Raw genomic sequence first — 26014 nt, 5'->3', positions numbered from 1 at the left:
CAGAGGTAGAATCACAAGGTGGTGGAATCACAAGGTGGTGGAATCACAAGCCAAAGTTCAACAATAACAGCAAAACCGCAATGAAAACGATTTGTGGTTGCAATAAGTCGACTTGTCTGAAGTCAGAGGGAGAAGCAGCTCTAAGCTTTTAAAGGCGTTAGCTTGTTGTTTAGTCATCGTTTTATTTATTTTAACAATAAATCAAAACCACTGCTCATTACTTAAAAAGCATTTTGTCCCCTAACAGATTTCTTCTTCAAAAAAATGGCTTAAAATTAAACCAGTTTTAACATTGCACAAAGATAACCTGAGTAAATGCAAATTACAACTTTATATTTTAATGGGAAAAAATATGAAGTTGTATATTTATATACAACTTTTTATACAAATACATGCTTTTTTTTTAAATTATTATTATTATTTAGTCACGTTGGAGATTTTTCCTGCATTTTCCTGTTTTATCTAACACCCCAGCACTACAGTTGGATTTAAGCCCAAACTTTGACTAGGCTCCTCTGCTGCTACATTACATGTGACAAATCAGCGGAACGAGATTAATCAGTTCCTGGCCTGGCAGTGAATTGGGACACCGCAGAACAAATGGGAGAGCGGGAAATTTGGACTTGGAAGGACGAATGGACAGACGGATAGACAGTGACTTTTTATGGAAAAGATAATTAATTAGTCAGACCACTGTTAAAAAAACAAAAAAAAAAAAAACCAACACCTCATGATCTGAGGCAAATCCAGTGAAATGCTTCCTCTCCTCTTGGTTTCAAGTAGGAATATTGTATTTGCTGGTGTTCATCGGTTTACAGCTAAATTTAGATGCTTCCTTTGATGGATGTTTTAATAATCTGTGCTCAGATTTGTGCTTCCAACAGTAACATTGTTTGACTTCTTATAGCCATTCAGGATTAGTTTTCAGACTTGTCCCTTGTGTACGTGGTCTTCTTATGCTACCCTGAATATTTGAATATTTAATTATACACAGAATAGTATGAAGGGAAAAAAAAAAGATCAGCCAGATTCACACAAAGTGTTCTCAAAAGAAACGATAACTACCATGAATATTTCAGGATTTTATTATTTGTAGTATATGTTATTTTGGGTTCTTACTTGTTTTTAGCAACACTAACTATGTAGGTAAGACAGAGAAATTCCACTGTTTTATAAAGTTCAAAATAAATAAAACTAGTGCAACCAAGTTAGAATAAACAAAAAAAAATTCAATAAAAATAATCTTGCGGTCAATTAAAACATTAAAAACAAGAGTGAGGTTGATTGAAATAAGTAGAACAATATAGCAAGCTAGCCAGATCTTTCTGCATATATGTAATATGAAATGCTTGTATGGGGGAATTTTACTGCCATAATTCGAGAGCACACATTTTCAGTCTCAAGCAGGATTTTTTGTCTTTGTTCTTAAAACTTGTAATGCTTGTACTCAAAACTGCTGCTGTCTTTCAAATATGCACTGTCTTGCTCTCTTTCAAAACATAAAAATATGATAGCCTGGCAACGTTCCAGCCAACAGAACATCAATCAAAGTGTAATACTGGGCAGTGGGAGGCTGGGAGCTTCGTCAAGGGTGTGTTTGTTTCCTTCTAGTGCGTATGCCTGTGTGGCTACGTATCAGTCTAGATAGATAGACATCTATCTAGGCTGAAAATGTGTGTTCTCGACTTACGGCAGTAAAATCTCCCCATATATTTGGCTCTAGTTAAAAGCATAAAAGAAGCATCTTCTAAGGTAAACTATCAAAAACAGCACAAAAGTCTAAAATCACCAAAGCAACTAAGTTCCCAGAATCAACGGGCAAAATTAACTGTTTTAGTTGTGTAGAATCAAACTAAAATTTTGCAGTTTTCATAAAAAAAAAGAAAAAGAAATTGCAATCGGGAAAAAATGTTTTTAAAAAATCTCAAGAGCCTTAGAACAAAACAGCTTGGAAACAGTCCTAAATGTAAAGATGTAAATCTGTTTTATTGATGAGAGGACGCGCCACAGTCTGCCTGAGAGCAGCTGGGAATTAAGAAAACCACGTACCAGTAAAATAATAAATGATCCAAAAGCATTAATAACGTCCTTAAGATGCAGTTTCGTTTGACGTCATAAATGCCTGTTAGTTTGTTAAATTAGTGCCGCATTCCCATCTGCTGTACTGGAAGTGTGTGAACAATGTATTGTACTTTTCCATTACACATGAATGCCACATTTCAATATATCACTCAACTTTCCAGTGACTCACGCGCCAAGATAACGGCACAAAATCGCGCATTGCAACAAGCTAATTTGAGCTAACCCTGCTGCGGACGGACGATATGAGGGCAAATAAAAGGAACACTTTGTATGTCAGATTCCTTCATGTTGTTTTTATTGGGTCCATTAGGCAGCTGGTTGCAGAGTCCCTGAGGTGTGTGTGCTCCGTTAATGTGTTTGTTTTTCTCAGAGCTCTGTTGAAGTGAATGATGTCACCCTTAATTGTCGCACAGAGAAACACACTTCCACCTCTCAAGAGGAACAGGTAGGTTAGTCGACTCTCCATACGGGTTGTCTTTGTTCACTGGCAAAAACTACAACGAAATCATTGCACTGCCATATATGTCATAGACAACAAACATTTTCTGGTTTAAATACAAATAAATAAATAAATAAATTAGCTGAAACCAATTCAACCCGTAGTTAGTGAGTGAAAACTTACATATAATGCTACTACACACGCTATTGGATGGCATGTGCAAAGCAGCCAATCAAGGAGCACCACTCATTTTCCTTGACGGTGATTGGCTGTGCCCAAAGGAGCGGAGGTAAGGAAGATTGCGGATGTTAGCTTCTGCGGTAGTGCTAAAACGGTTTCCAAAGTGCATATATTCATGCGCAACAAGTTATGTTTGATGTTTCAATTATTAAGGTAGGCAATTCTAAGCGTTTTCAGAGGGGGGTTCAAATATTGATTGATTGTACCTATTTATAGAAACTCAAACTCCATGAGCACCGGTGGCGTAAAGGATAAAATCTCAGAACACCAGTTCTCTAATATTCCTACAAAAATATAGATTTTATTCTGAAAATGTGTCTTCTCTCTTAAAAAAAAGAAAAACATGCCAATTTTTGTAACGTTTTTTTTTTTTTATCATTAATGTACTAGCTCGCTGTTTAATCACCTCAAGGTAGGGCTCAAAATAGACTTCCTCTTGTTGGAACGGAACCAACATCTTCAGAGAATGGCTAATGTTTTACCGTAGTTAAAGATTAGGCCGTCTCCCTGGAAACGGTATTAGGCGTGTTTCTCCTAAAAGGCTATTATTCCATGTAATGTTTGCCGTTTCAACATCCAGGTGAAAGTTATTGTTGCTGGTCCAAACAGTGACCGCTGCCCCCTCATTGGACTCTTTGAATGACCGGAGAGCAGTTTTGGGCGAAGAGGGAATCAGGGTGAGTCACTTCAGAAGGTCAGTGATCTGCTTTGGGTCAGAGGTAAATCAGCTTCCTCTCTGTTTTCCTAAATGCCCGTTAAAGAAGAGAGAGTGTCCCCTTCAGTCAGACTGGGTTCCTACACATTTATAAAAAACAAAATACAAACTTTTCCAAACTCATGTTAGTAGAGATCTCAGCATAAATACAGGAATTGGTAAGGATGAAAGGAAGAATGGAGGGATAAAAATCAAGCATGGAAGAAACAATGGCAAGACGAAAGTATGGATGGATGAAAGAAAAGATGGAAGGATAAAACAAGAAGAAGCAATGAAATGAAGGAGGTTTGAAAGGAAGGATGTTGAAATAAAAGAAAGGAAGATGGTAAGGTGAAAGGAAGGATGGAAGAAAGAAAGGATGGTAAGGTGGAAGGAAGACAATGGGTGCTTGGACTAGTCCCTCTCCAGAGCCCAGTCCTCCTTCCAACCAGCCACAATCAGAGACAGGATGCGGGCGATCAGCCTGGCATCGTCATGGGAACCTGTGGCCCGAAGGCCTGAATAATTCAGTGCCTGGGATAAATTTACAGCCTGTGAAGTCCTGCAGAAGACGGATCAGAGCTGTACCTGTACACTTTCATATGCCTAATGGAGGGATTTGTTCCGCTGCGGTTTCACAGACCGTACTCGGAAGAGGTGGACGCCCTTTGGTTCCATGTCCCGGTGCAAGCTAAAGTAAACACACGCGTGTATCAGGAGTCAATATTTGCTGCTGCTGCCTCCTCTGCTGCTTTCCTCATGTTCCACGCTGTCATCCAGCAGCTTTCTGACAGCTTCAACGCCCTGCAACCAAACTTAGTGCGTTTCCGCAGGACTTTGAGTCTACAGCCGAGGGCGCGGAGGCGTCACCTTCTGTGACCTTTTTGACTAAAAAGAAACTTCCCCGTCAACCACCATGAAAGTCAATCCGCCGTGTTAATAATTTAGTCAAATAACGACCCAAATGAACTGCTTTCTCCTCACCGTATTTATCCTTCTGTCTTAAAGCCCACGTCCTTTACCGAGAACATGAGCTCGTTACGTGGGTGAGCCCGACGAGCCTCAGAAGGTCAACGGAGACGGAACAAAAAAAAAAAAACAAAAGACGGGGGGGGGAAGTCAAGGCTTGTTAATCCTCGGTCTTGTGCTCCAAACACACCTCATCTCTATTATCTGGAAATAACATGGTCGAGAGCTGAAGGTCGGCTTACTCGAGATGAGTAAGACAAATCATCTTTTCATTAGAGCACGAAGCAGAGAGGGAAAGAGAGGAGTCCCTCCGAGGGTGGAGAAGGTGGAGGGTGAAATGAGACGGAATGGAAAATGAAGATGGATGGCTCCATCAGATCAGAGAGAAAAGGTAGCCTGCAGGTGAATGGACACAGGTCCTTAATAATGGTGCCTCTCCGCAGTGTTTCTTAGGTGTTATTTTTTATTATCTTCTTTATCCACAGCTTTAAGATGGATAAACCCGTCCAGAATGTGTGCGTTAAACACGAGGCAAAGTGAAGTGACATTTACAGAGAGAAATATGCAAGAAAATGGTAGTCTGAGTTATGACTCACCTCTTAAATTATGACTCAGATGGTTTCTTATCACAGTTAAAGGTAGAAAAGTTTTTTTTTTTTTTTTTTTTACTTTTATGGACCACAAATAGATCTTCTCTGGTGACTAACAGTCACTACTAAACACACTTACAGTTCCTGTCAGAACATCACATCCAGTCATGACGGGCAAGAATTTCAAATCCATGTTGGCCTTTCCAAGATTTATTTGGCATGTTTCTTTTTTTATGATGGGGTGAAAACCCTAATTTTGACCCTCCTTCCAGCACCAGTTGTATATGAGACAATACTTTAGACTAAGTAAAGTTTTGTATTGCACTTTTAAAAATATAAATCAATGTTTCATAAGGAAAAAGCAGACTTAAAAACAACTTTGTTGGAAATCCAGAGATCTCTGGGTGAAAGGAAGACTGTCCCAGAAACTTGGAGTAAGGGTAACCCTAATCTTAAATTAGCATTTTAGCCAGTTTTTATATGAATGCTAAATTCTGGCATATTGAAAGTTGCTGGCTAAAACGCTACTGAAATCCTGTAGACTTGGAACACTTGCATCTCATTAGCTTTAGCGTGTAAGCCATTTTACCCAAAAGCAAATGTCTTAACTGAATAGAGTGAATAACGTCGGCCAAACTAACAATTACCTGTTCAGGTATCGATAGCATTTCAGCTTACAAACTATAGCTACCATGCTATAAGGAGCACATTGTGAATATTCTAGTGATGGTTCTCTTGCTAATATTAGCATTTTGGCAAATAAAGATTTGCTTGAATTTACATATTCAACAAGTGAGTGACAGCATGAGGGCTAAAACTTTAGCTAAAATTATTTTCACTACATTTCATGAAAACCTACTAAATTTAGTCAATCTTAGACAACGTGCTAATGATAGCAGGTTGTTGACAGCATTTAATCTAACATTAGCTTGTGTTATACATTGCTGTTATCACACTAGATGGAACATTTTAATGTTATGAAACATGGTAGTGCTCCACAACCCATAATCCATCAGCTTTAGCTAATTTCAACACATGTGCTACTCTGCACTGGAGCTAAAAATCATTTTTCTTACCGTCTACATTCAACAGCAGTCTCTTTTGCTTTGAAAGAATAATGGAGACCGTTTCTGGTTATTACATTTATGGGTTTTTTTCCCACACTGCATGGAGTATGTTACCCTGGGTCAGGATCCTAGACCTAATGTAGAGGCTATTAGTATTTCATCTAGCTTCACCTCTTTAGCTAATTTTAGCTCATAAATGGTTGTGACCCTAGTTTAGCTTTGTAAACAGTGTTCTACTCAAATTTCTAATATCCTGGGTGGGATTTTTGCATTGAGTAGATGTTTTCACTCTTGTGCAGTTTTTCTAGTAGCATTTTTGCAGGCCTTTTGCTTTATTTTGTTGCTTCTGCCCATTTCTTACATTTCTGCAGTTGACTTCAAATGCATCTCCCATTTACACTAAAAATATTCAGCTTACAACATTCACACTGCATTTCTGTAGGAAGTGTAGTTTTTCTCTAGTTTGACTTGGAGTTCTTTATTGAGGCAAGACAGAACACACACACACAAAAAACATATAATTAAATAATAAAATAAAATAGAAACTTGATGATGAGAGATGGTAAAAAGCACTTTGAGTTCATTTAACGGTTTTACAGGAGATGACATATCACCGGTGGCACTGACCCGGTGGATCTCCTGGTGCTGCATCGGTTCGCTCCAGCTTCCTGTTTTAGCTCTCGTCTCTGCCTGCTTTTAGGTGTCTTTTATCATTTAAATTGATACAACACACACCAATGCTATATTTTATTATTCTACATATAAAAACATATATACATACATCCGTCATAGAGCACTTTGGTGTGTTGCCATAGTTACTGAAAGCCCTGGTTCAAACTCAGCTCAGAGCATCAGGCTGCTGTCCCACCTCCGAGCCAGGTGCTGCTGGAACTTTACTGCAGGAAGGGAAAAAAAAAAAAATGGCGCAAATTTTCTTCCTCTTCTGTACAGCAGGTTCTCGGCAGCAGATTCTACTACCGGTGGAGCAACAATGGGACAAGACCCCTCCTGGATCTGTTCGTCCCTCCGAAGTCTGAAGAAAAAGGAAATCTAAAGTGCCAAGATGTTGGTCCTGCTCTCCGTGTGGAAAACTAGGAAGGAAAGTAACATACTGAAAATATGCAACAAAAAACAAAAAAAAAAAGAAAAAAAAACAAGACAAGTTACCTGAACTTCTATCATTCCTCTCAGTCTTCTGACATTTCCTGTCAGGAAAATGAAAATAATTAAATAAAAGATTATTATTTTTTATTTTTCTATCACTGTGCAGGTTTCATTCCTCATCCTGGGAATTTTTCCTTTTCTCCTACAGCATCAGCATGACAACGCTAAAAGTTAACAGCAGGGCTTACGGTAAGGAACTGAGCAAACACGGATGTTAGTGAGCACAACGTTTCCCCCCACCCCACTAAAGCAAATTTGGTTAAGGTGTTGATTCAGTCTGATGGATCTAAATCAGGTTGTTCCAAATCCTCAGATGGTGCCTCTCAGATTAGAAGCTCTCAGCGTCCAGATTAAACTAAAGGACAGAAACAAACACAAAGGTCCTGCTCAACAGCACAGCCGTTTTACGTGTCTGAACTACATCACACCTGGACAAAGGCTCCACATTTACTCACAAACATAAAGAGGAGGGGAAAAAAATCCCCTAAATTTACTGCAGCAGCACATCCTCAAACTGAAACATGTAGAAAAATCCAACCTTTAATTGTTCTCACAAAATTATTGGTTGATCAGAGTGTACTGACCCCACAGCTCATTGTTTATGTCAGGTAGCACACCACTCTTCAAAATGGCATAGTCGAAACTAGCCACTCTATATAGAAATAAATGCAAAATATGTGCTTATTTTATACATCTCACACAGCATCAATTACTGTGGGTAGGGCTAAACATTTCTACCTCTGATGTGTTTAATTTGCAACATAAAAGCTGAATTTCTGGGGGTTATGCCACAAGTATTTCTATCACAGATAAATAATCCTAATTAAACCATCAGAACAGCTCTATGCTCCAGACTTATCCTGGCATCTTCTCTTAATAAATTTACCACCAGTTCTTTTTCCTCACAAAAAAAAAAAAAAACAGATTTTGTGTACAAAAACCTTAACATGGTTGTCATAGAGACATGGTAATCCCAAGATTTTTACCTTCCTCCCTATGGTGTGTGAAGAGCAGATACACATGGACCCATATCACGCCTTGCTTGTCAGAATCATTTAAACTTTTCAGTTATTGTTCCGACTGCAGTTGAGGCCAAGTTTAACAGTTGCTATGATCTCTAGCCTTTCCCATTTTGAAGAACAGGTTAACGGGAAGTCATGGAGTACCAATTAAAACACCCTGATCAACTTATGAATACATTTTCTTTCCAGAAAAACGTACGATTCGTTAGAGGCCAGCATCAGTTATTTTCCTAAAAAGTATTCAACAGTAGGTCCGCCCCCCCCCCATTGATAGATTTATAACATTTACAACCTTAAGTTTATTCCCTCTATTTAATTAGTTGTATTTATTTTTTTATTTTTTTTTAAGATTTCAAGACTTTGAACTGAAATTGATTTACACACGATATTAGAAGAAGAGATGCACGACCGAGTTTGGCAGAGACGATTAAAGTTTCCGACGGAACCGACCTTAACGGACTGCGTCACGACTTTGCTGTTGCGGGAGGCGTCTGCTGACGCCAACTGGTAGCTGCCTTCAGAGTTTCGATCCTTTCCTGATTTATCACACTTTGTCACACGAAACCTGAAGAAGAAAAGCATGTTAACGTTTTCCTAGATTTACCGTTTGTGGCCTAAATGAGAACGTCATAAGAACCCAGCTTCAGCACTCACTTCACGCTGAAGGCTATCTAAGAGTGCAGCCTCTTTAAATCAAATCATTTTAGTTTAAGAACTAAAATGATTTGACTTAAAGGGTCAATGCGACACAGAACAGACTTCCTGTTGATTTTGTAACACTTTAGTAATGCGATGCTACCAAGAATCCACAGAAAGTGAGCGTCAAATCAACACTATGCATGAAAGACTCTGCAGTCACATCTACTTCCATCTATTAGAGAAAGAAACCTAAACTTGACGCTTCAATCATCAGTTCTTACAAAGCCAATATGTAACTTTACACTTCTGTCAAAATGATAAAAAAAAAAAAAGATGGTTTAAAATCCAAATTTACATGCGTATATTTAAAACGTATGTGACGTGTTTCTGACTACATCAGGGGCAAGAGATGCACCAAAACTTCAGTTATGTTCAATTTTTACCAGTAAAAACTTTGAAAACCCATAATTTATCTTCAACTGTAGCCAACAGAACAAAAAAATAACTAAAATGCACTTTTTGTACATGCATTAATATTAATCGAAATGTGTAATATTCTAATTTTAGTTAAAGGCAAATGGGTAGTTTTATGCTTTATGAAAATCCATCAGTAAACGAGTTCTTTTACGAGTTAAGGAGTTTACCCACCTGCCCACAGAGAGGACCGTGACTTCACTAGGACGGCGCCTGACTGACTTTCGTTGCGAGGGCCTCTTGGTCAGCGGACATTTGTTCTCGTCGGCGTTGACGCTGCCGATGGTGTGTTGATGGTTGAATGAGGGCTTGGCTTCTTCTGGAGGCGACACGGGGGTGAGCGGTGGGGACGATGCACTGAAAAAAAATAAAAACAAAACAGACAGTAAAGATTTATAAAGGAAACGCACATACTTCAAACTAAACTAACATCCTGGTACTTCGGGGATTTATCACAGTTTGTGATTTATGTTGCAGTAAAAGTCCCATTTGTTTAAACGCCTCTTCCTTATCGGCACTCTTTGATTCAGTGCCTCCTTCATGTCTATTAGTCAAGCATCCGACACTGAAAACTCTCCGTGAGCCGTTTACATTTCTAAAGGTTTCCTCACCTGGTAAACAACCGGCACACTCTGGAAATTTAGCTTAGGCTGGACGGGGGGAGGACAGGATGAGTGATGCATTCAAGAGCACCAGAAGAAAGATTCAGACATGCAGCGGTTGCTATGGTAATTCATATCCTGACAGTCAGGATACTGTCATTTTTAGCCGTCTTACGTGGACCAACGCACAATAAAGCAAAGATATTTGACGCGTCGACCAGCACGGCATTTCAAACCCTTCAGTGGTGACACTGTAGTTCAGCCCCTCCCCCGGAACAATAATTATTAAAAGAGATCAATTTAAAAAGCTTAGTTTTCATTACTGATACTGCAAACGCTTAATGAAAGGAAAACACTGACACAGGCAGCTTTGAGAAATTTCCCAAACTAACCAACAACTTGCTTTCAATCAGTCTTACAGAGAAAATTAAAGCTTATTCAGTAGAGCGGCGCTTCCTCTATTAAAACCCATCACCGCTGAATGACACATTAATATTTCATACCTCTAAGCAATTACTGACAAGCTCCCTGAGAACCAGCCCTCATTGATTTTCTTTAAGGCAGGAAAAAAAAAGATAAAAAATTGGCAAGTTTCTCTTTGCAGCGGCGAAAACCGTATCATGACATACAGTCATGATACGGTTTTTTGTAGGGTTTTTCTTTTTCGTCCCCTCTTCCAATTTTTTTCTTTTCAATTTAAAATTTATCTCTGGATTCCAGCAAGAGGAGCTAATTAAGGCCATGCTTCTCATCTTTTTGTTCTCCTACATGTTGTTGTCTTTTATGACCCTGGAGAGCAGCGGTTTGTATTGTTTGCACACCACTGTGGAAGAAACACAGCAGCAGCAGCCTGATGAAAATAAGCAATGCGGAGATGGTTTGTTACTAATGCGGAGACTCAATCATTTTGAGCCCACTTCTCTTTCACTGAAAGAAAGAAAAAAAACAACACTGGAGAAGAAGGACGTCAACATGCTTAGCAGAAATTGATTGATGTGTTGAATTAGGTTTATTAGCTTCTTTTTTTTAATTGCAAAAACATCAAAAGGGTGAGGGACAGATTGTTGTATGCAAATACCCAGTTACATAATACAACTTTTTAGAAGTCAAAAGTATGCCCTCAATTTATACACACACAGACACACACACACCAATTAGACTGAGAATAGGTTTCCCTAAAAACTTGAGAACTTCAACCCTACAGTCCTCCACAAATCAAGCAATTCAAAATTAACATTGATAAAACTTCTTTTTCTTTCAAGAAGAAATAAAGACTGCTTCTTTTAATCTCACTTTGCCACGTTCACATGTTCCACCTTCAGTTGTAAAAATTGAGAATTTCTGGCCGATTAATGCTATTTATATGTGGAGAAAACATCATAACATTTTGGAATAAATTAAACAAACTCAAAGCTTCTTTTCTAATTTTTTATTTTTTTTCCCGAAGAAAAACAGTCTCAAAAACCACGACAAACTATTAGATTTTGTCTACTAGCTTTACTATAATAAGACATTTTATTGACAAAAGAAAAACCTGTATACAGCTCAGAAGTTGAAATCTTGTTAAATGCTTTAAGTAATTTTTTGGCACTTGAAGTCTTTCGACAGCCTGTCTCCTCTCAGAACTGCTTAGTGGTCGGTTCATAGCGAACGGTGGGAAGAGCGCTACAGGTATAAGTAAGTAAGTCTCTCTCTCAGTCAAGGGAAGTTTGAGACCGGCCTTTTTGTGTTTTTGCACCGACTTTAAATGAAGCATGTTAGGACTGTAGTGCTGCAGATCTTGCTATGGTTGCCTTTGTGAATGAGTCATCAATGAGCTCTTGTAATTTTAGAAAGGCAACACACTCCTGGTAAAGTTCACCGTTGTTCCACGGTCTTCATTCAGATTCATCTGGATAATAAACGTCACATGATGATGACTACAAAAGCTACAAGGATGGGTCTGATTTTCTTTCTATAAAAGCAGCAATAGTCAAATTCTTGTCATCACAATAAATATCACAACAAGCTGTGATGAGCCCCTATAATCAGCCATCTGTAGTTCACGGCGCTACAAGCTACATCTGGACGAAAAGCCCAAGAATCACTAGACTAGAAAGGATGCTTTGTAATCCATATAGTTGGCAGACTTTTTTGTATTACTGTTTAAAGAAAACTTTCTTTAAACTAAAATAAAGAATTTTAGTTTACTGAAGGACATGCCTGCATTCTATAGGTTTGCCTACAATTCTATACAAAAACTGAATTTTTGCACATTGAAAATATTTTTGGTGCAGGTGTATAGTTAGGATGTACACCTCCACAGGAGAGGGAAAAAAAAAAAAAGGATATGATGAGGTGAAAGCTGACGGAGACTGACGGTTGCAGGCAGCTGGTGAAGGAAAGTTAAGAAGCAAATGTGGGAAGGAAGATAGCACAGCCTGGCCACACTACAGTCGCTCTCCTGCTCGTGGTTTCCCCTCCATCCCTCTTTTCCTCTCCGTCCAAGTCTCTGTGTTTCTGTCTGTCACCCTACGCCTGTGTATCCTATAAATCAACCCCAACCAAAACCCCTCTTCTCCCCTATCCACCATCTCTAAGTGATCCGTTGGACGGCTGCCCGACCTGGCAGAGAGAAACAGAAAGATATGGCTTGTAGCAGCCAGAGAAGGAAGGGGCCACTATGGAGAGCAATTTGGACAGTAGGAAGCAAAGTGAACGGGAGAACAAGGACTGGAAATATGTGAATCAAGATATCTGGAGGGAGAACTGAAGAAGGCAAAACGCATGAAAGCAGCTTGGCGGAGAAAAGAGTGATGAATGAGTAGGACCTCAGGACTCCCGCCATTTATTCACCCAATCAAAGAAAGCCTTTCTCCTCCAAAACAGGTTTCCTCTACAACAATATGAAAGGAAGATAAAAGCAGAAGACAGATGAGGCTGGGGGGAAATATACCACACTAATTCGATTTACAGCTTCTACTGCCATATCTTCTTCCAGTGTGTCCATTTTCTCATTTCCCTTCTTGTTAACATTTACAGATATCAAAGACGACAAAAAAAAGTTTGATCTGAGTCATCTCAGCTCCTCTTCTTATAATTAAGGATCATCTTGTACTAACAAGCAGAAAGCTTTTTATTTAGAATGCCGATGTCAAAATGACCCCAATAAAGGTCTAGATCAGAGCAAGAACATTGGATACTTTTAAATTATTTTTAATAATCTGAAGGAAGCAAAATCCGAATGCAAATTTGCAGCCACAAATCCATGTAGATAAACACTGTGATTTCTTAGTAAAAAAAAATATTGATAATATACTAAAAATAATCATGCAAACACACCCAATTAAATTAATGTTTCATTAATCCACTCTGTCTAAAGTAATGGATGTCGTAGATGTTTAAGGCCCTTTAAAATGTTAATTTTGTTCTCCTTTTTATCCATTTAAATTCCCAGACCCACAATGCATTCTGGCTAGAAACCCAGCCAGAACAGCTGCATGCATGGTTTAATAATCCCACAATGCACTGCTGTGGGACACTAAGGCATATTGGGAATATTCTCAGGCTGCTTGGCCTCTATCAAACTCTGCCAATCTGGAAAAGAATCTGGCCTGATTACTTAGAGAATTCCTGTGCTGCTCATAAATGTGATGGTCGACTTGGAAAGCTTTTAAAAAGGAGGCATGTAGTGCCACCTGGTGGAGGAGGCCATTTAAAGCAAGAAACCTCAGCCTTTAGGGCAGGGCTGGGCAACTCCAGGCCTGGAGGGCCGGTCTCCTGCAACTTTTAGATGTGTCTCAACTTCAACACACCCGAGTCAAATAATGAGGTCGCTAGCAGGACTCTGGAGAACCTGGCTGCAGTTAGGAGGTGATTCAGCTGTTGGATTCAAGTGTGTTGGATCAGGGAGACATCTAAGAGTTGCAGGACACCGGCCCTCCAGGACCAGCATTGCCCACCCCTGCTTTAGGGTTTAAAAAGAGAAAAAAAGAAAAAAAAGAAATGATGGATGTTTGTAAACATGATGTACTTACATATCTGAATCAATGCTGGTTTGGTGAACCATGGCGTTCAGAGCATCAGAATTTGCTGAGGAGGAACACAGACAGTCGTATGAAAACAGATGGAAACACATGCAGCAGCAGAGTCCGATGCAGAGAGTGGTACAGTATCTACAGTATCTTCAATGGATATATATATATATATATATATATATATACACACACATACATACACACAACTCGGATTTAGATTTACACATTTTGGCCCTATAGGCACACATTTTAACCTGCCAGACCTTGACGTGTACACCACATTTATCATAAGCATGCAACATCATCTTTGAACCGAAAGCTTAAAAAGAGATTGGGAAAATAAGATATGACTTGGTAAGAGTTTATGAAAATCTGTAGTGACGTCTGACTCAAAGTGCTGGCCTTCGTCTTCTCCGTGAACCATCCTCCTGTCATAAAACTACCACGGGGTGTTTTGTTTGGTTAGTCGGTGGTGGGAGGGGTAGCTGTAGCAGCATAAAAGTACAATTTAAGGTCACTTGGGGGGCTCTTAAAAGAAACTGAAAAAGGACTTTTATTTGTGAATTGTATCAATGAAACAAAATAGAAAGAAAAAAGGTCAAACTAGTTGGGAAAGCACTTAAAAATAGTCCTTGTGCATCTATTACAATTCTGTTATATATATAAAGTATAACTTATCAAGGTAAGAAAAGAAAATCATCTGGGATAAAATGAACAGTAAAGGAACACCCTACAGTCAAACATGGTGGTAGAGTGATGGTTTGTTCTGGATGACGTGTCGCAACTGATGGAACCACGAATTCTACTTTCTACCAGAGAACGAAGGGAAATGTCCGGTCATCAGATTTCAAGCACACTCTGATCGGCCCCCAAAACACTAACATTTTAACAGGTTTCAGAGTGGCCTAGTCAAAGGCCATACTTAAATCCAATTTAGATGCGACGTTAAACACGCCGTTAACAACTCACTTCCAGTTTTCTCAAATGTTTAATGGCAGTAAGATATTAGGTATAGGGAGCAATTACTTTTTAAATAGAGCGAGGTTGTTTTGATAATACATAAATAATTAATATAATTTGATTTTGTCTGATATTAAAACCCGCTTCATGGCCTGAAACATGTATGTCTGACAAAAAAAACAACAAAAAAAAACAAATCTATAAAGAGGTTTCATTGCACTATGTATTCTCCTATACATAATCAAACTGTAAAAATCTTCCAAAATTGATGCCTCACACTAATGAATCACTGTGTGGTAGAAAAAAAGGCAGCGAGAGGCAGAGGAGCAACTCACCTGGAGTAGGTGGAACAGCCGTTTTATAAACTTCAGAGGTCACTGATTGCTATGACGGCTCACTCACGTATTTGCACTAAAGCAAGGGGTTCAATGTTGAAGCCAGCTGCTTGAACCAACTAAAGACGCAACACAAGAATGTAACTGAAGATGATGAACTAAGAGAGCTGAAGAATCTTATCTGAATTGAGTTGAGAGCTCAGTGTGTGCGTGTGTGAGTGAGGGAATCGCCTGTAGAGGGCAGCATTTCCCTTTGATTTGGATACCATAGAATGCTCTACATGTTCTGGGTTGCTCCTTTTCAAAAATGTGTTGCGGATATAAATAGCATCCAGTTCCTTTATTAAAAAAAAAAAAAAAAAAAAAAACAACTCAGTGTGTGAAGTTTCTTGAAATAGTCCATGTATTCATATACTAATATGTCAAAGAGTGAACAGCTTCCTCCAGGAAACCTGATTCCCAGTATGTGGACAATGAGACAAATGAGTCACCGTCAAAGGAGTCCGACACTCGTGGACTTGAGTCATTTTGTGAAACCACTAAAAGCCAACGTAAAACTCAGGAGACAATAACGCCTTTCTGTGTCATACGTTACGTTAGTCACCGAGACGGAAAAAAGTTCAGAGTTCAGGGCCTTTTATATAATAGTACATTTTCAGCAGTCGGGGCCATTCAAAGTGTTCCACGTGATTAAAAGGAAAACAAAAATATTTTTAAACATTTTTAAAACAATAACGGGCTGAAAACCAGACAACAGTTTATGATGTTATTTATCAAAGAATGCAGAGTAGGACTTGAACCAGAAGATGCGAGTGATCTGGAAGGCCGATAATAATAACAGGTTTTGAATGTATTTTGATGCTAAACAAAACTACATAAGGGACCCAGTGTGAGGACTTTAGGGCGAAGTGCTCCATCTTCCTGGTTTCAGTGAGAACACAAACAGCAGTGTTCTGGGTTTTAGGCAGACCTGTGAGGAGACTGTTGCAGCAATCAACTAAAGAAACCTGCATGGATGAGTTTCTCAAGATCGTGTCGGGACATTAATACTTTAATCCTGGAATTGTTTCTACAGGTAAGAGAAGGGCGACTTTGTAATTGTCTTTTGGTCCAAAAATGAAAACCTCAGTTTTGAAACGCATGTCAGGCTGTGTGTGAACAGTGATTTACAAAGAAACGGCACCCATTTTTAGCCAGCACACATTTATCGTTTTGGACCCAGCTTGTTGCATTATTCTCCAATTTAGCCACAAAGCAGGATTCTATGCATAGGATGTAATGACAATAATCTTCATACAGATGAACATATCATAGTTTTATCGTCAATCACTGTTACAAACAGCTACTCATGAAGCTTGTCACAGGCATTTATCCATCTTTTGTATTTTTTGTGTTTTTGAATTGGGGTTTTGAAAATGTAATAAATTTGCTCTGCCCTCTAAATACTTTGGGTAAAGTGCGTCTTAAATTAATCTTCCCCACTGACAACATTAAAACATTTTTTTCCCTTATTATTTGACCGCTGCGTGCTTGTACTGATAAATTAGACAACTTTGTCAGAAGTCAAGTTCTCGCATTCTTCTGAGTTTCGGGGAACTGAATTTGTAATCCCCGACTTCCCGTTTTACAGAACTACCTCTAAGTGGCATTGGATTTCAAAACAAAAGAAAAGCATAAGTACTTGTGTTACTGAAAAACCAGGAGTTCACTCAAATCTGCTATATCAAAGCTGTTCCAATGCAGTTGTCCCTGGTATGAATTTCCATAAGAAAAAATATAAATATATGAAAACAGGATCAGTTAGGCTGTCTACTGACAGGTTGTCTGATCCCATAGCTGCATGTCTGTAAAGCAAACGCCCAGTAAAGGTGACTTTTTTTTTTTTTTTGCATTTTCTGCTTAGTGTCAAGAAGAGGAAGAAGTCAGTGGGACACATACCTTCATTTTTCATGATGCATTGGATAATGTGTCCAACTGTGTCATCGTTTTCATTCATGGTCTCATGCGGCTCTAACAGAACATGTAGAGAGAAAATTAGAGATTTGAGTATTTGATTATATCAACAAAAAAAAAAGACATGAAATAAAAACAGCTAATGTGTAATAAAAAAAAAAAGTCACAAAAAATATTTCAGCCAAAAGTGGAGAAGAGAGAGAAGAGCAAGTGAATATGTCAACATTATAAACCAATTACTTCCTGAAATTTGTCTGATCAGCACTGCTTCCACCAATATCATCATCTCAGTTTCCAGTATTATGGTGTATAATATGGTTTCACTTCTTTTTTTTTTTTTTTACGGTTTTAAAACCACCTGTTTGCCATCATGTTGTTGCTATAGTTCCAAGTACTTTTAATAGGGTGCCAGAAAAGGCCCTAGAGGTTTCCCCAGCTGTTTGGAGCATAGAATGATGCACGCTTCCTCTTTTCCACTTGTTGCTGCACATTGAGAGTGAGGTGGCTGAAGATGTCTGTGCTTTTCCTTCATTTCCCAGAAGAACAAACTAAAATGCATAAAATTACAGACATACAATAAATCATGAAAGGAAAGAAAAGATTAAGGCAATGCGATTAGTAGCTATTATTAGCTATCCAATTATGTAGCCTAAGTGAATTTAGCCCACTTAGCGTGTCATAAATGTGTTACAATGCAGAGACCAAAATAGTATTTAAAATCTAGTAACTGTAATAGTCAGCAGTTACTAGAGGAGGAACAGCAGCTATGCTTTTTTGTTGTTTCAGTTTTGTCCTCAAGGTTAAAGCAGCGCATGGCTAATACAAAATGTTTTGACAGAATATTAAGTTATAACCTTCAGAATCTAATGACAATTTCATCCATTCCAAAATGCACCTGTCCAAATATGTCGTGGGGTAAAATACAGACGGGCTCTTCTCGAAATACAAGACAAGCACCGACAATGCCAAGGAAATCCTCAACAGGAAAAAGGACGTCTTTACGGAAAGTGGACATGCAGAATGAACAGAAGGAAGTCGAGCTCTGAATTACGGGAGAAAAAAATACATAGGAAATATTTTGTGCCATTCTCTTAAATTTTCTTTTAAGAGCATAGCATCCCATTTATGCTATGTTTGAAAAAAGGAAACAGCAATAAATAACCATAATGGTCAATATTATATTGTTTTATCAATTTTCTGGTTAGAAAAAGACAGTTGGATTATATATATATATATATATATACATATATATATATATATATATATAAGCAAACACTTTGATAACCTAACGCTATTGTGAACATATAACAGTCCATGCCTAGTCCCACTCCTAAAAATGCAGTGGGTGCACCTCAGTTTATTGCTCCCTCAACGATAAAGCATACTGTATAACTTTATGGAAGGACATAAGCAGGAGACATGGTCTTGGTGCAATAAAAATATTGATGGTGTCTATAAATGTCATCATGCTATCAGATGAATGACAAACTTTGTGTATTTTCTACACCGCGTCAGTGATCAGATGAGGCAGCCCTTAAATATTAGTTCTCCTCGACTTGCATTTCCTGGATTCCTTTCTTGAATACTTCCTCTGATTTTCCGGAGTATCACCAATTTCCTAGGTATTTCCTGGTGTGACATAATCCTCGTCAGGAATCTGCATTGTTCGCAAAAGATGCGTTTTCAGAGGAGGCGTGTGGTGGAACAGAAAGAACGGCAGCCAAACTGTGGGGCAGGATCAGCTGAAGACAAAAACTACACATCTGTTTGTTTCAACATGTCACGAAGAAGGTGGAGCTTTCCAACAAAGATGGCAGGTATATGCAGAGAGAAACCCACTGGAACTACAGCAGGACAGACACCATTTACATATGTTTATGTCCAGCCTACATGATCACAAGAAGAAAACGTGTCAGTGAGAAGAACCGGCACAGGATCTCAGAGTTGTGTCAAAACTGACTCCTTCCTAACACTTGTCTCACATCTGTGATGAAGCCCAGATATACCCAGCTATGGAGATTTTAATTCCTTTTCCTTTACTAGAAGTAAAAGGGGCGAAGCAAAGACTTGCTTTTGTTTACTGCTGTACATCAGATTGCTTTTCTTTTTAAATCGAGGCAGATACCATGGAAAAGATTTACGCACGATCTAGAAAGCTGTAATTCAACACCGTTTGGTAGAGGGGGCTTTTTGTTTCCCTCCTTCTACCTCACTGAACACTCCCACAAGAGAGTCGGAGTATGAGTAATGCAATTGCCGAAAGTCTTCCTGGTTCTGTACCTTAAAGGAACAGACACCTTTTTTTTTTACACCTCCAACAGAGAAAGACAGAGTGCTCACACAGCTAAAAAAAATCCCTTCAATAGCAGTTCATGACAGAGATTTGCAACCAATTCCCCACCTCCGGGCTTCACATTTGATATAAAATCTCATTATGATCTACAAGGGGAACCTCTAACTTGCGTCAGTTTCACAAATGTAATTGAAGCTTGAGAGTAGTTGAGAAAAGGCCAAAGCATCCACCACCCTGGTTGCTTCATTGCTGACCCTGCTTGTCTCCACCACATGACTGGAAAGTGGAAAAAGAAAACCTCATGCATGCAAACTCGTTTGGAAACTAGGGCCAAGAAAAAAAAGAAAGAAAAACACACTCCGCACTGGGTACTTATAACTTCAACAGGAACTGGTATATTACAATTTGTGTGCAGATGCAGTGCAAAAGGAGGGCAAGAAAAAAAAAAAACATAGCAGCTACGCTAATATCCACTGTGTAAAGAAGAAGGTTAAAAGGAATAACCCTGATTAAAATGCATCTTACTGCTTAAGTATGCTTGGTAAAAAAAAAAAAAAAAACATTGAATATATGACTGTTCTAGAAAATTAACTATTTCTGTCACTGTTAGAAATAATGTGCTTATTGATCAACAAGTTTTGGCATAATGGGCAGATAACAGATGGCAGTAAGAAATAAAAAATGATGCACAAGACAAAATAATGAAAAACAGCTAATATTATATCAGATTTTTTTTTTTTTGCAACACATACATTTTAACTTTTGAAGAAGACTAAATTAAGACATACACAGATTTATTCCAACCTAAAAATTAAAAATCCCACCGTGGTGTTTCCTATCAAACATACTTATAATTACTTGGTAATTTTAAAGGAAGATTGCCCTGTTTAAACCTCATATCTGTAGTTTGGTAGGCTCTTGACTATTAAAGTGAGAACCAACACCACAGTGAGATCCACAGATCAGTCCAAGACCTTAAGACTTTAGCCGCATAAGAGTCTGGCAAGTGATTTTAAATGCATCTCAAAAGAATCAGAAATGATCCTTTTAGCTAGACGGAAAATAGTCTACAAGTGGAGGACATTTGAAAATAAAAGTTAAATAAAACAAATATCTGCAACATGTTTTCTATTATACTGGGATCTTATCAATGGGTTTCTTGTAGAAACCTCAACTTGTAAAACATGCAACTTGAAATCGAGTCAGAGTGAAGTGACTGTCCTGTGAGCAATCATCATGCAAGACCTTGACTCCCCATCACTTTGGAGTACTCTGACAGGAAGAGGTCTGGCAGACTCAGAGCAGCTGCAGAGTAATATGTCAAGTTTCAGTACTCCCTGCCACCTTGACATTTTTCATGTGAGGACATGCCGCTTGTCTGTTCATAGTGGGAGTGGCCAGGCGTCTGGCTCAAGGTCTTTAAGGCTCTAACTGTAAAAACCTGGAGCTAAAGCTCCTGATTATACTAAAACTCACTTGTTACTAAGCTCTGAGGTGTTCTCACTTACCCCACATTGCACATTTAACTGGGATTTCGGTTCTGAACCTAGGCTTGGTCCACTTTGTCAATCGATTTGGTTTGGCTTTTTGCTACACACTATACAACGCCTGCACATTCAGTCTCTGTCATGAGGATGCCAGTGTCCTCATGGACCCACCGACTCGCATCCAAGGGTCGTCAGTTAAGGGGTTAAATATCCACACCTGTCAACACCAACGCTCACACTTCACATTTAAAAGGATTTTTGGCCAATTGATTTTGGCTGAACTTAAGTTGAAGAAAACGCATCTAATTGGCTACAAAAATTGGTGCATCTCTTCTTCTGTCATTACCTTACAGGCCTGTTCTGTTTGGTCTTAAGACGGTCTGTCTTTCTGCCATTGTTTAAATAAAGCTCTAAATGGCATGGTGTGAGAGTGTGTCCCATCCCTACTGGTATGCAGACAGAAGAGGTCGTCAGTAATCAAGGAAATTTTAGACTCTCGCAGAAAGTAGTGTGTTGCTTACTATATTTACTCCGACAGATACTGGGTGCTGCTGCTGTTATTCAAATTTCTGGATAAGTTCGGTGTCGGCTGCTGTGCTGCCACAGCACGAAGCATCAAGGCTCATCGGCATCCTTATCCTTTTCAGCTTTGCTGTTCATCTGCCCCGTAGTTCAATACAAATCAACAATGTTTTTGCCTCATCAGCTTATGAGGATTGTAAAGGTTTTTTTTTCCATGAGTAGTTTTAAACCTCCAGCAGCCGCCTACAGACTTGATTCTCAACCATTATTGTTAGGCAATGTGTCGGGTTACCAGTAACGTAAATGCCAAACTGGTTTCCACTGTAAAGGCGTCGTAGGGAATGTAACACAACCTGTTGCGGTAACAAAGCACAATGATACAGCAATTTGACGAGGGATACCAAGGTAATTTTATGCTGAAAAAAAAATAAATAAATAAATTCAATGAAACAAAAAGTCGCCATCTAAAGAATTATGACTATATTTTTAGTTCTGTGAATACAAATTGTAGGATGTTAACTTAGCCCACAGAGGCAACTGCACCTGAATATCCTAAAAATCTTTTTGGTAATTATTCATATAAACTACTTTTAACGAAGAAGGCCATCAAAGCCAATTAAGCATTACAGAAAAACAGAAAGTGAAAGAGAAAAAAAAAAACAATCTGACCTCGTGCCACTACATGTATGATGCCCTGTGTTTGTTCGCCACTTTACTCTGCCTATATACAGTCAGAGCAACAACAAAACATCAGTAACTCCACTCATGTCAAAAGCAACATAGATTTCAGAAATTCAGTAGGCTGAGATCTGTTTAAACATCAGTGATTCAAATCGCAAGTTAGCTCAGACAGGAAGGATGCAGACAATAAGGAATGAGTCAAAGTGCCTGAAATAACCCTGATTTTATTCAGAGAAAGTATTACTTTCACACCAAGGCTGTTTTATAAAAAAAACAAAAAAAAAAAAAAAAAAACTACTACTTTTTTCTTAGATAAGACAGTGGGCATGGCTTTCTCTGATCTAATCAAAAATGATTGTGTCTGAACCACAGTGACTATGCACTATGCACTGCAACACAGAACATATTAAAATCACTAAGAATGAAACTGGATATGCATCAATCAGTGATGGAAGTCAGCAGATCCATCTTCAATAAGAGATAACCAGGCATCTTCAAATAAAAGACCAGTGTCCTGAAACTTTTAGATGCGTCCCTGGTCCAACACGCCTCAAATGGCTGAGTTACCTCAGTGCAGTCGAGTTCTCCAGAGACCTGCTAGTTACCCGATTAATTGACTCATGTGTGTTGAAGCAGGGATACATCTAAAAACCTACAGGACACCGACATGCTTTTAGAAGGCATAAACATATCCGTTTTTTTAAGTTCTAACGTATTTTTTCTTTCCGTTTGGTTTACGTAGCGAAACGGGCTGTGTGCATAAATCACGTAAATATAAACGTCTCTTACCTCGTCGTTCAGCCTCCTCGGCTTCCTCAAACACATCATCATATCCGTCGTCTTCCTGGGCGGTGGTGACCCGGTAGCCCCTCTTCTTCAGAACGTGGCAGACCACCACCCCGGTAAGGCCCACGACGAAGAAAGCCAACACTAAGGCAAAAGCTAAATAGTCTGAGCCACTTCCTTCACCATTTCCACCAGTAGTTGTGGTGTTCGCTGTGAAAAAAGTAGAGGGGGGGAAAAAAGAATTAGGATTTTAAAACAGAATTACAAGACAAAGCAAGCAGCAAGAAATGAATTCAACAGATCTGGTAGAGATTTTACCTACAAGATTCGGGGGGGAAGAAAGAATTTTTTTTTTTTTTATCCTTCAACTCTCCAAACCTTTAAGAGTTGAAAGACCAGACCTCTGGTCTCAGATCCAGTTTACATGAAGCAGGAATGTTTATACAGTTGAAACCACATGTTTAAACACACTACATAAAAAGACAAGCCTCACCGTCAGACATCAGACTAAAATTTGTAATTTAGGTCAGTTAGGATTACCAAAACTATTTCTATTTTCTGAGTATCAGATTTAGGGAAGGATTTTTTATTTTATTTTTTTATTTTTTAAACTTTCGATAAATTACAAGTTTACATACATCGTCTTACTAGTCTTAGTACATGTAGAAACGATTTTAATCTGTAAGGATAAAGCTTCCTGCCACAAATTTTAGAAGCCATCTTGTAACTAATTTAGCTGGACGCTTAGGGCCATTGTACATTTGGAAGACCTACTTGTGCCAAACCTTCAACGTCCTAGCAGACGTTTTGTTACTTCAGCATCTTTTTGATATATTTGGACGTATCCATGTTGTCATGCAAGGCAGCAGCATGTGTCTGAGGTTTAAAGGCATAGCAATCTTAGTGTATATAAACTCCTAAAGTTTACAGACGAAGGATTATTCTCATTAATCTGACATTTGGCTTTCCATAAGACAATAAACTAAACATCTGATTCAACTGTACAAGATAGAGTAAAAAACTTTTAATACTGAAGCTTCTCCCTGCCTCCGCTTGAATGTGCCAATTTTATTGAAATCAGTGAATGATGACTGTGAAAAAATACAAACTTAATTTAACTGTTCATTAGGCAGTGCTCTACATTGCGCAGTAGGCGGGTCTGTCAGCCAATCCTCTCGCAAAGGGAGACAGTGGCTGATATTCAGACCTTTGAAGAGGTAGATACGATTGTAGGATAAGATCGGTGCCACAAGTATCGGCTGAGTAAGGTCATGATCGTAATTAAGGGTGCACCGATTGATGCCGATCAATCGGTTACTGAACATGGCTCCTATCTTCAGTAACCACAGTGTAGTCTGTAATCTACAATCAGGCAGCGGTGGACACCGCTGTGGCTCCTAATGCATACGAGTCATGTGAGCAAAACCAGCAAAAACACACAAGAGAGCTTTTGTCTGCTTTCCTGTCCACATCAGTGAATGGATGGCAATAGTAAAAGTCGGGGGGGGAAAAAAAAGAAGAAAAGACTAGGTTGGCGCTCACAATTCAGACCAATATCAATCAATAACTCCAAGATCCTGACTCTGCATTTCATTTGAGACGTGCCAGAGCACAAGGTTTAGATGTTATACTGTCCCACTACCCACTCATGTGGCCTCTTCCATTGTCCCAGCCTCCTGCTGCATCAGACTGAACACATTGAACATTGTCTGCTCACTGACCGTCTTGTGACCCAATGTCTTCATGTGCTTTTGTGAAGAAGTGAGTAGCTCGCAGTACGCAGGCTGTGTTCAGGCACGACCCCTTAAAGTGTCCAACAATCACAGATCAGTTGGAGCAATAAAAGCACGACAACAGACCAGGGAACACTAGATTAGAGGGGTATTTACACAGGACTTGGAGCCGAGCCAAAATAAACCTAGATCCTGCGAGACTGAAAAAAAATTAAAAAAATAAAGACACATCGAGATGACGGGTGGCGAGTCAGAATATTAACCGAGAGCTACGTACCAACATTGTAAATTAAAGGAAGTCCAACTCCATGACTTTCCAGTTACACTGATTAATTTGACTCATTTTTCTGCTTTCCAGAATGTAATGTCCAGCCACACAAGTCAAATATTCTCCTTTATTGGGACTCCTTAAAAGACTAATAAGAAGGTGGTCTCATCACATTTAACTCTGCATTCATCATCAGGTTTCATCATTTAAAATTTATGAAATGAAAAACAATCTTCTTTCATCAGCTGTTAATGATATTTAAAAAGTCAGCCAGTGATCAGAGGAAACTAATATTCCTTTTATAATGTCTGATCAAGGAAATACTGATGACATTTTATTTCCCTTGTTGCTTATTACATACACAACACTGTTCAACTCAGTCCAACAACTTCACTCTTTTAATGATGGAAGAAAATACTGAAGTTAATCTCTCCAGAAATACGCAAAAAAAAGGGGTTTTGCTGCGAAAAATTACTGAATGTTTTTTTTTTTTTTTTACTACACGTCAGAAAATTGAAACAAGCCATGTATAAATCCAGAAAATATTGGAAATCCTTTTTTCAAGCTGGAGTTCTTTCAAGCTGATGTCAATAGAAATACTTATGACAGGAAAAAAAAATGTCTCAATCCTGCAAACTGCATGTTTCATAACGGCTGTGGCCAGAGAATATCACATTTCTTTTGTAAAATATTTACCAAGCAACCTGAGATTATATAGTAAAAGGGAGACTCAAAGACTTAACCTCTGTGCCTCATTCAGTAATGCTGCTTTAGTACTCCTTCAGTAGAAGAGCGTAAACTGTTCAGCGTCAAGTTAAAAATCCATCACTCCCACTTTACAGCCATTTACAGATCCTTCTAAATGTAATTACATCTCTTAAACCGTTTCAGATGTTGCAGCCACAAACCTTGGAGTGCTTCATTAGGATTTTTATGTGACGGACTGAAACAGCATAGTGTCTAATTGTGAAGCTAAAGGAAAATGATTGTTTTAAAAT

At 38.7% G+C, this 26014-nt stretch overlaps 1 protein-coding gene and 1 long non-coding RNA gene across 2 annotated transcripts in view; one reads left to right on the top strand and one right to left on the bottom strand.

Annotated features, from left to right (window-relative positions):
* Positions 1-414: 414 nt before the first annotated feature.
* LOC106945548 (uncharacterized) lies at positions 415-6991 on the top strand. The gene is made up of 2 exons (XR_001424586.1): positions 415-2914; positions 3342-6991. It is a non-coding gene; the product is annotated as an uncharacterized LOC106945548 (long non-coding RNA).
* Positions 6815-26014, bottom strand: part of rell1 (RELT like 1) — a 25018-nt gene continuing 5818 nt past the window's right edge. The window contains exons 3-8 of the mRNA XM_015029290.1: positions 17232-17303; positions 13999-14053; positions 9555-9737; positions 8718-8832; positions 7249-7286; positions 6815-7172 (exon numbers count right to left, since the gene is read on the bottom strand). Coding sequence (XP_014884776.1) covers positions 7269-7286; positions 8718-8832; positions 9555-9737; positions 13999-14053; positions 17232-17303 — 443 coding nt within the window. The 3' untranslated portion in view covers positions 6815-7172; positions 7249-7268. The remainder of the gene's footprint in view (positions 7173-7248; positions 7287-8717; positions 8833-9554; positions 9738-13998; positions 14054-17231; positions 17304-26014) is intronic.

Source organism: Poecilia latipinna, unplaced genomic scaffold (genome assembly GCF_001443285.1).
Source record: "Poecilia latipinna isolate Pla-1442-1.1 unplaced genomic scaffold, P_latipinna-1.0 Scaffold149, whole genome shotgun sequence".
Lineage (NCBI taxonomy): Eukaryota > Metazoa > Chordata > Actinopteri > Cyprinodontiformes > Poeciliidae > Poecilia > Poecilia latipinna.
The sequence above is the reverse complement of the archived record's forward strand: the minus strand, read 5'-3'. Positions and strand labels throughout refer to the sequence as shown.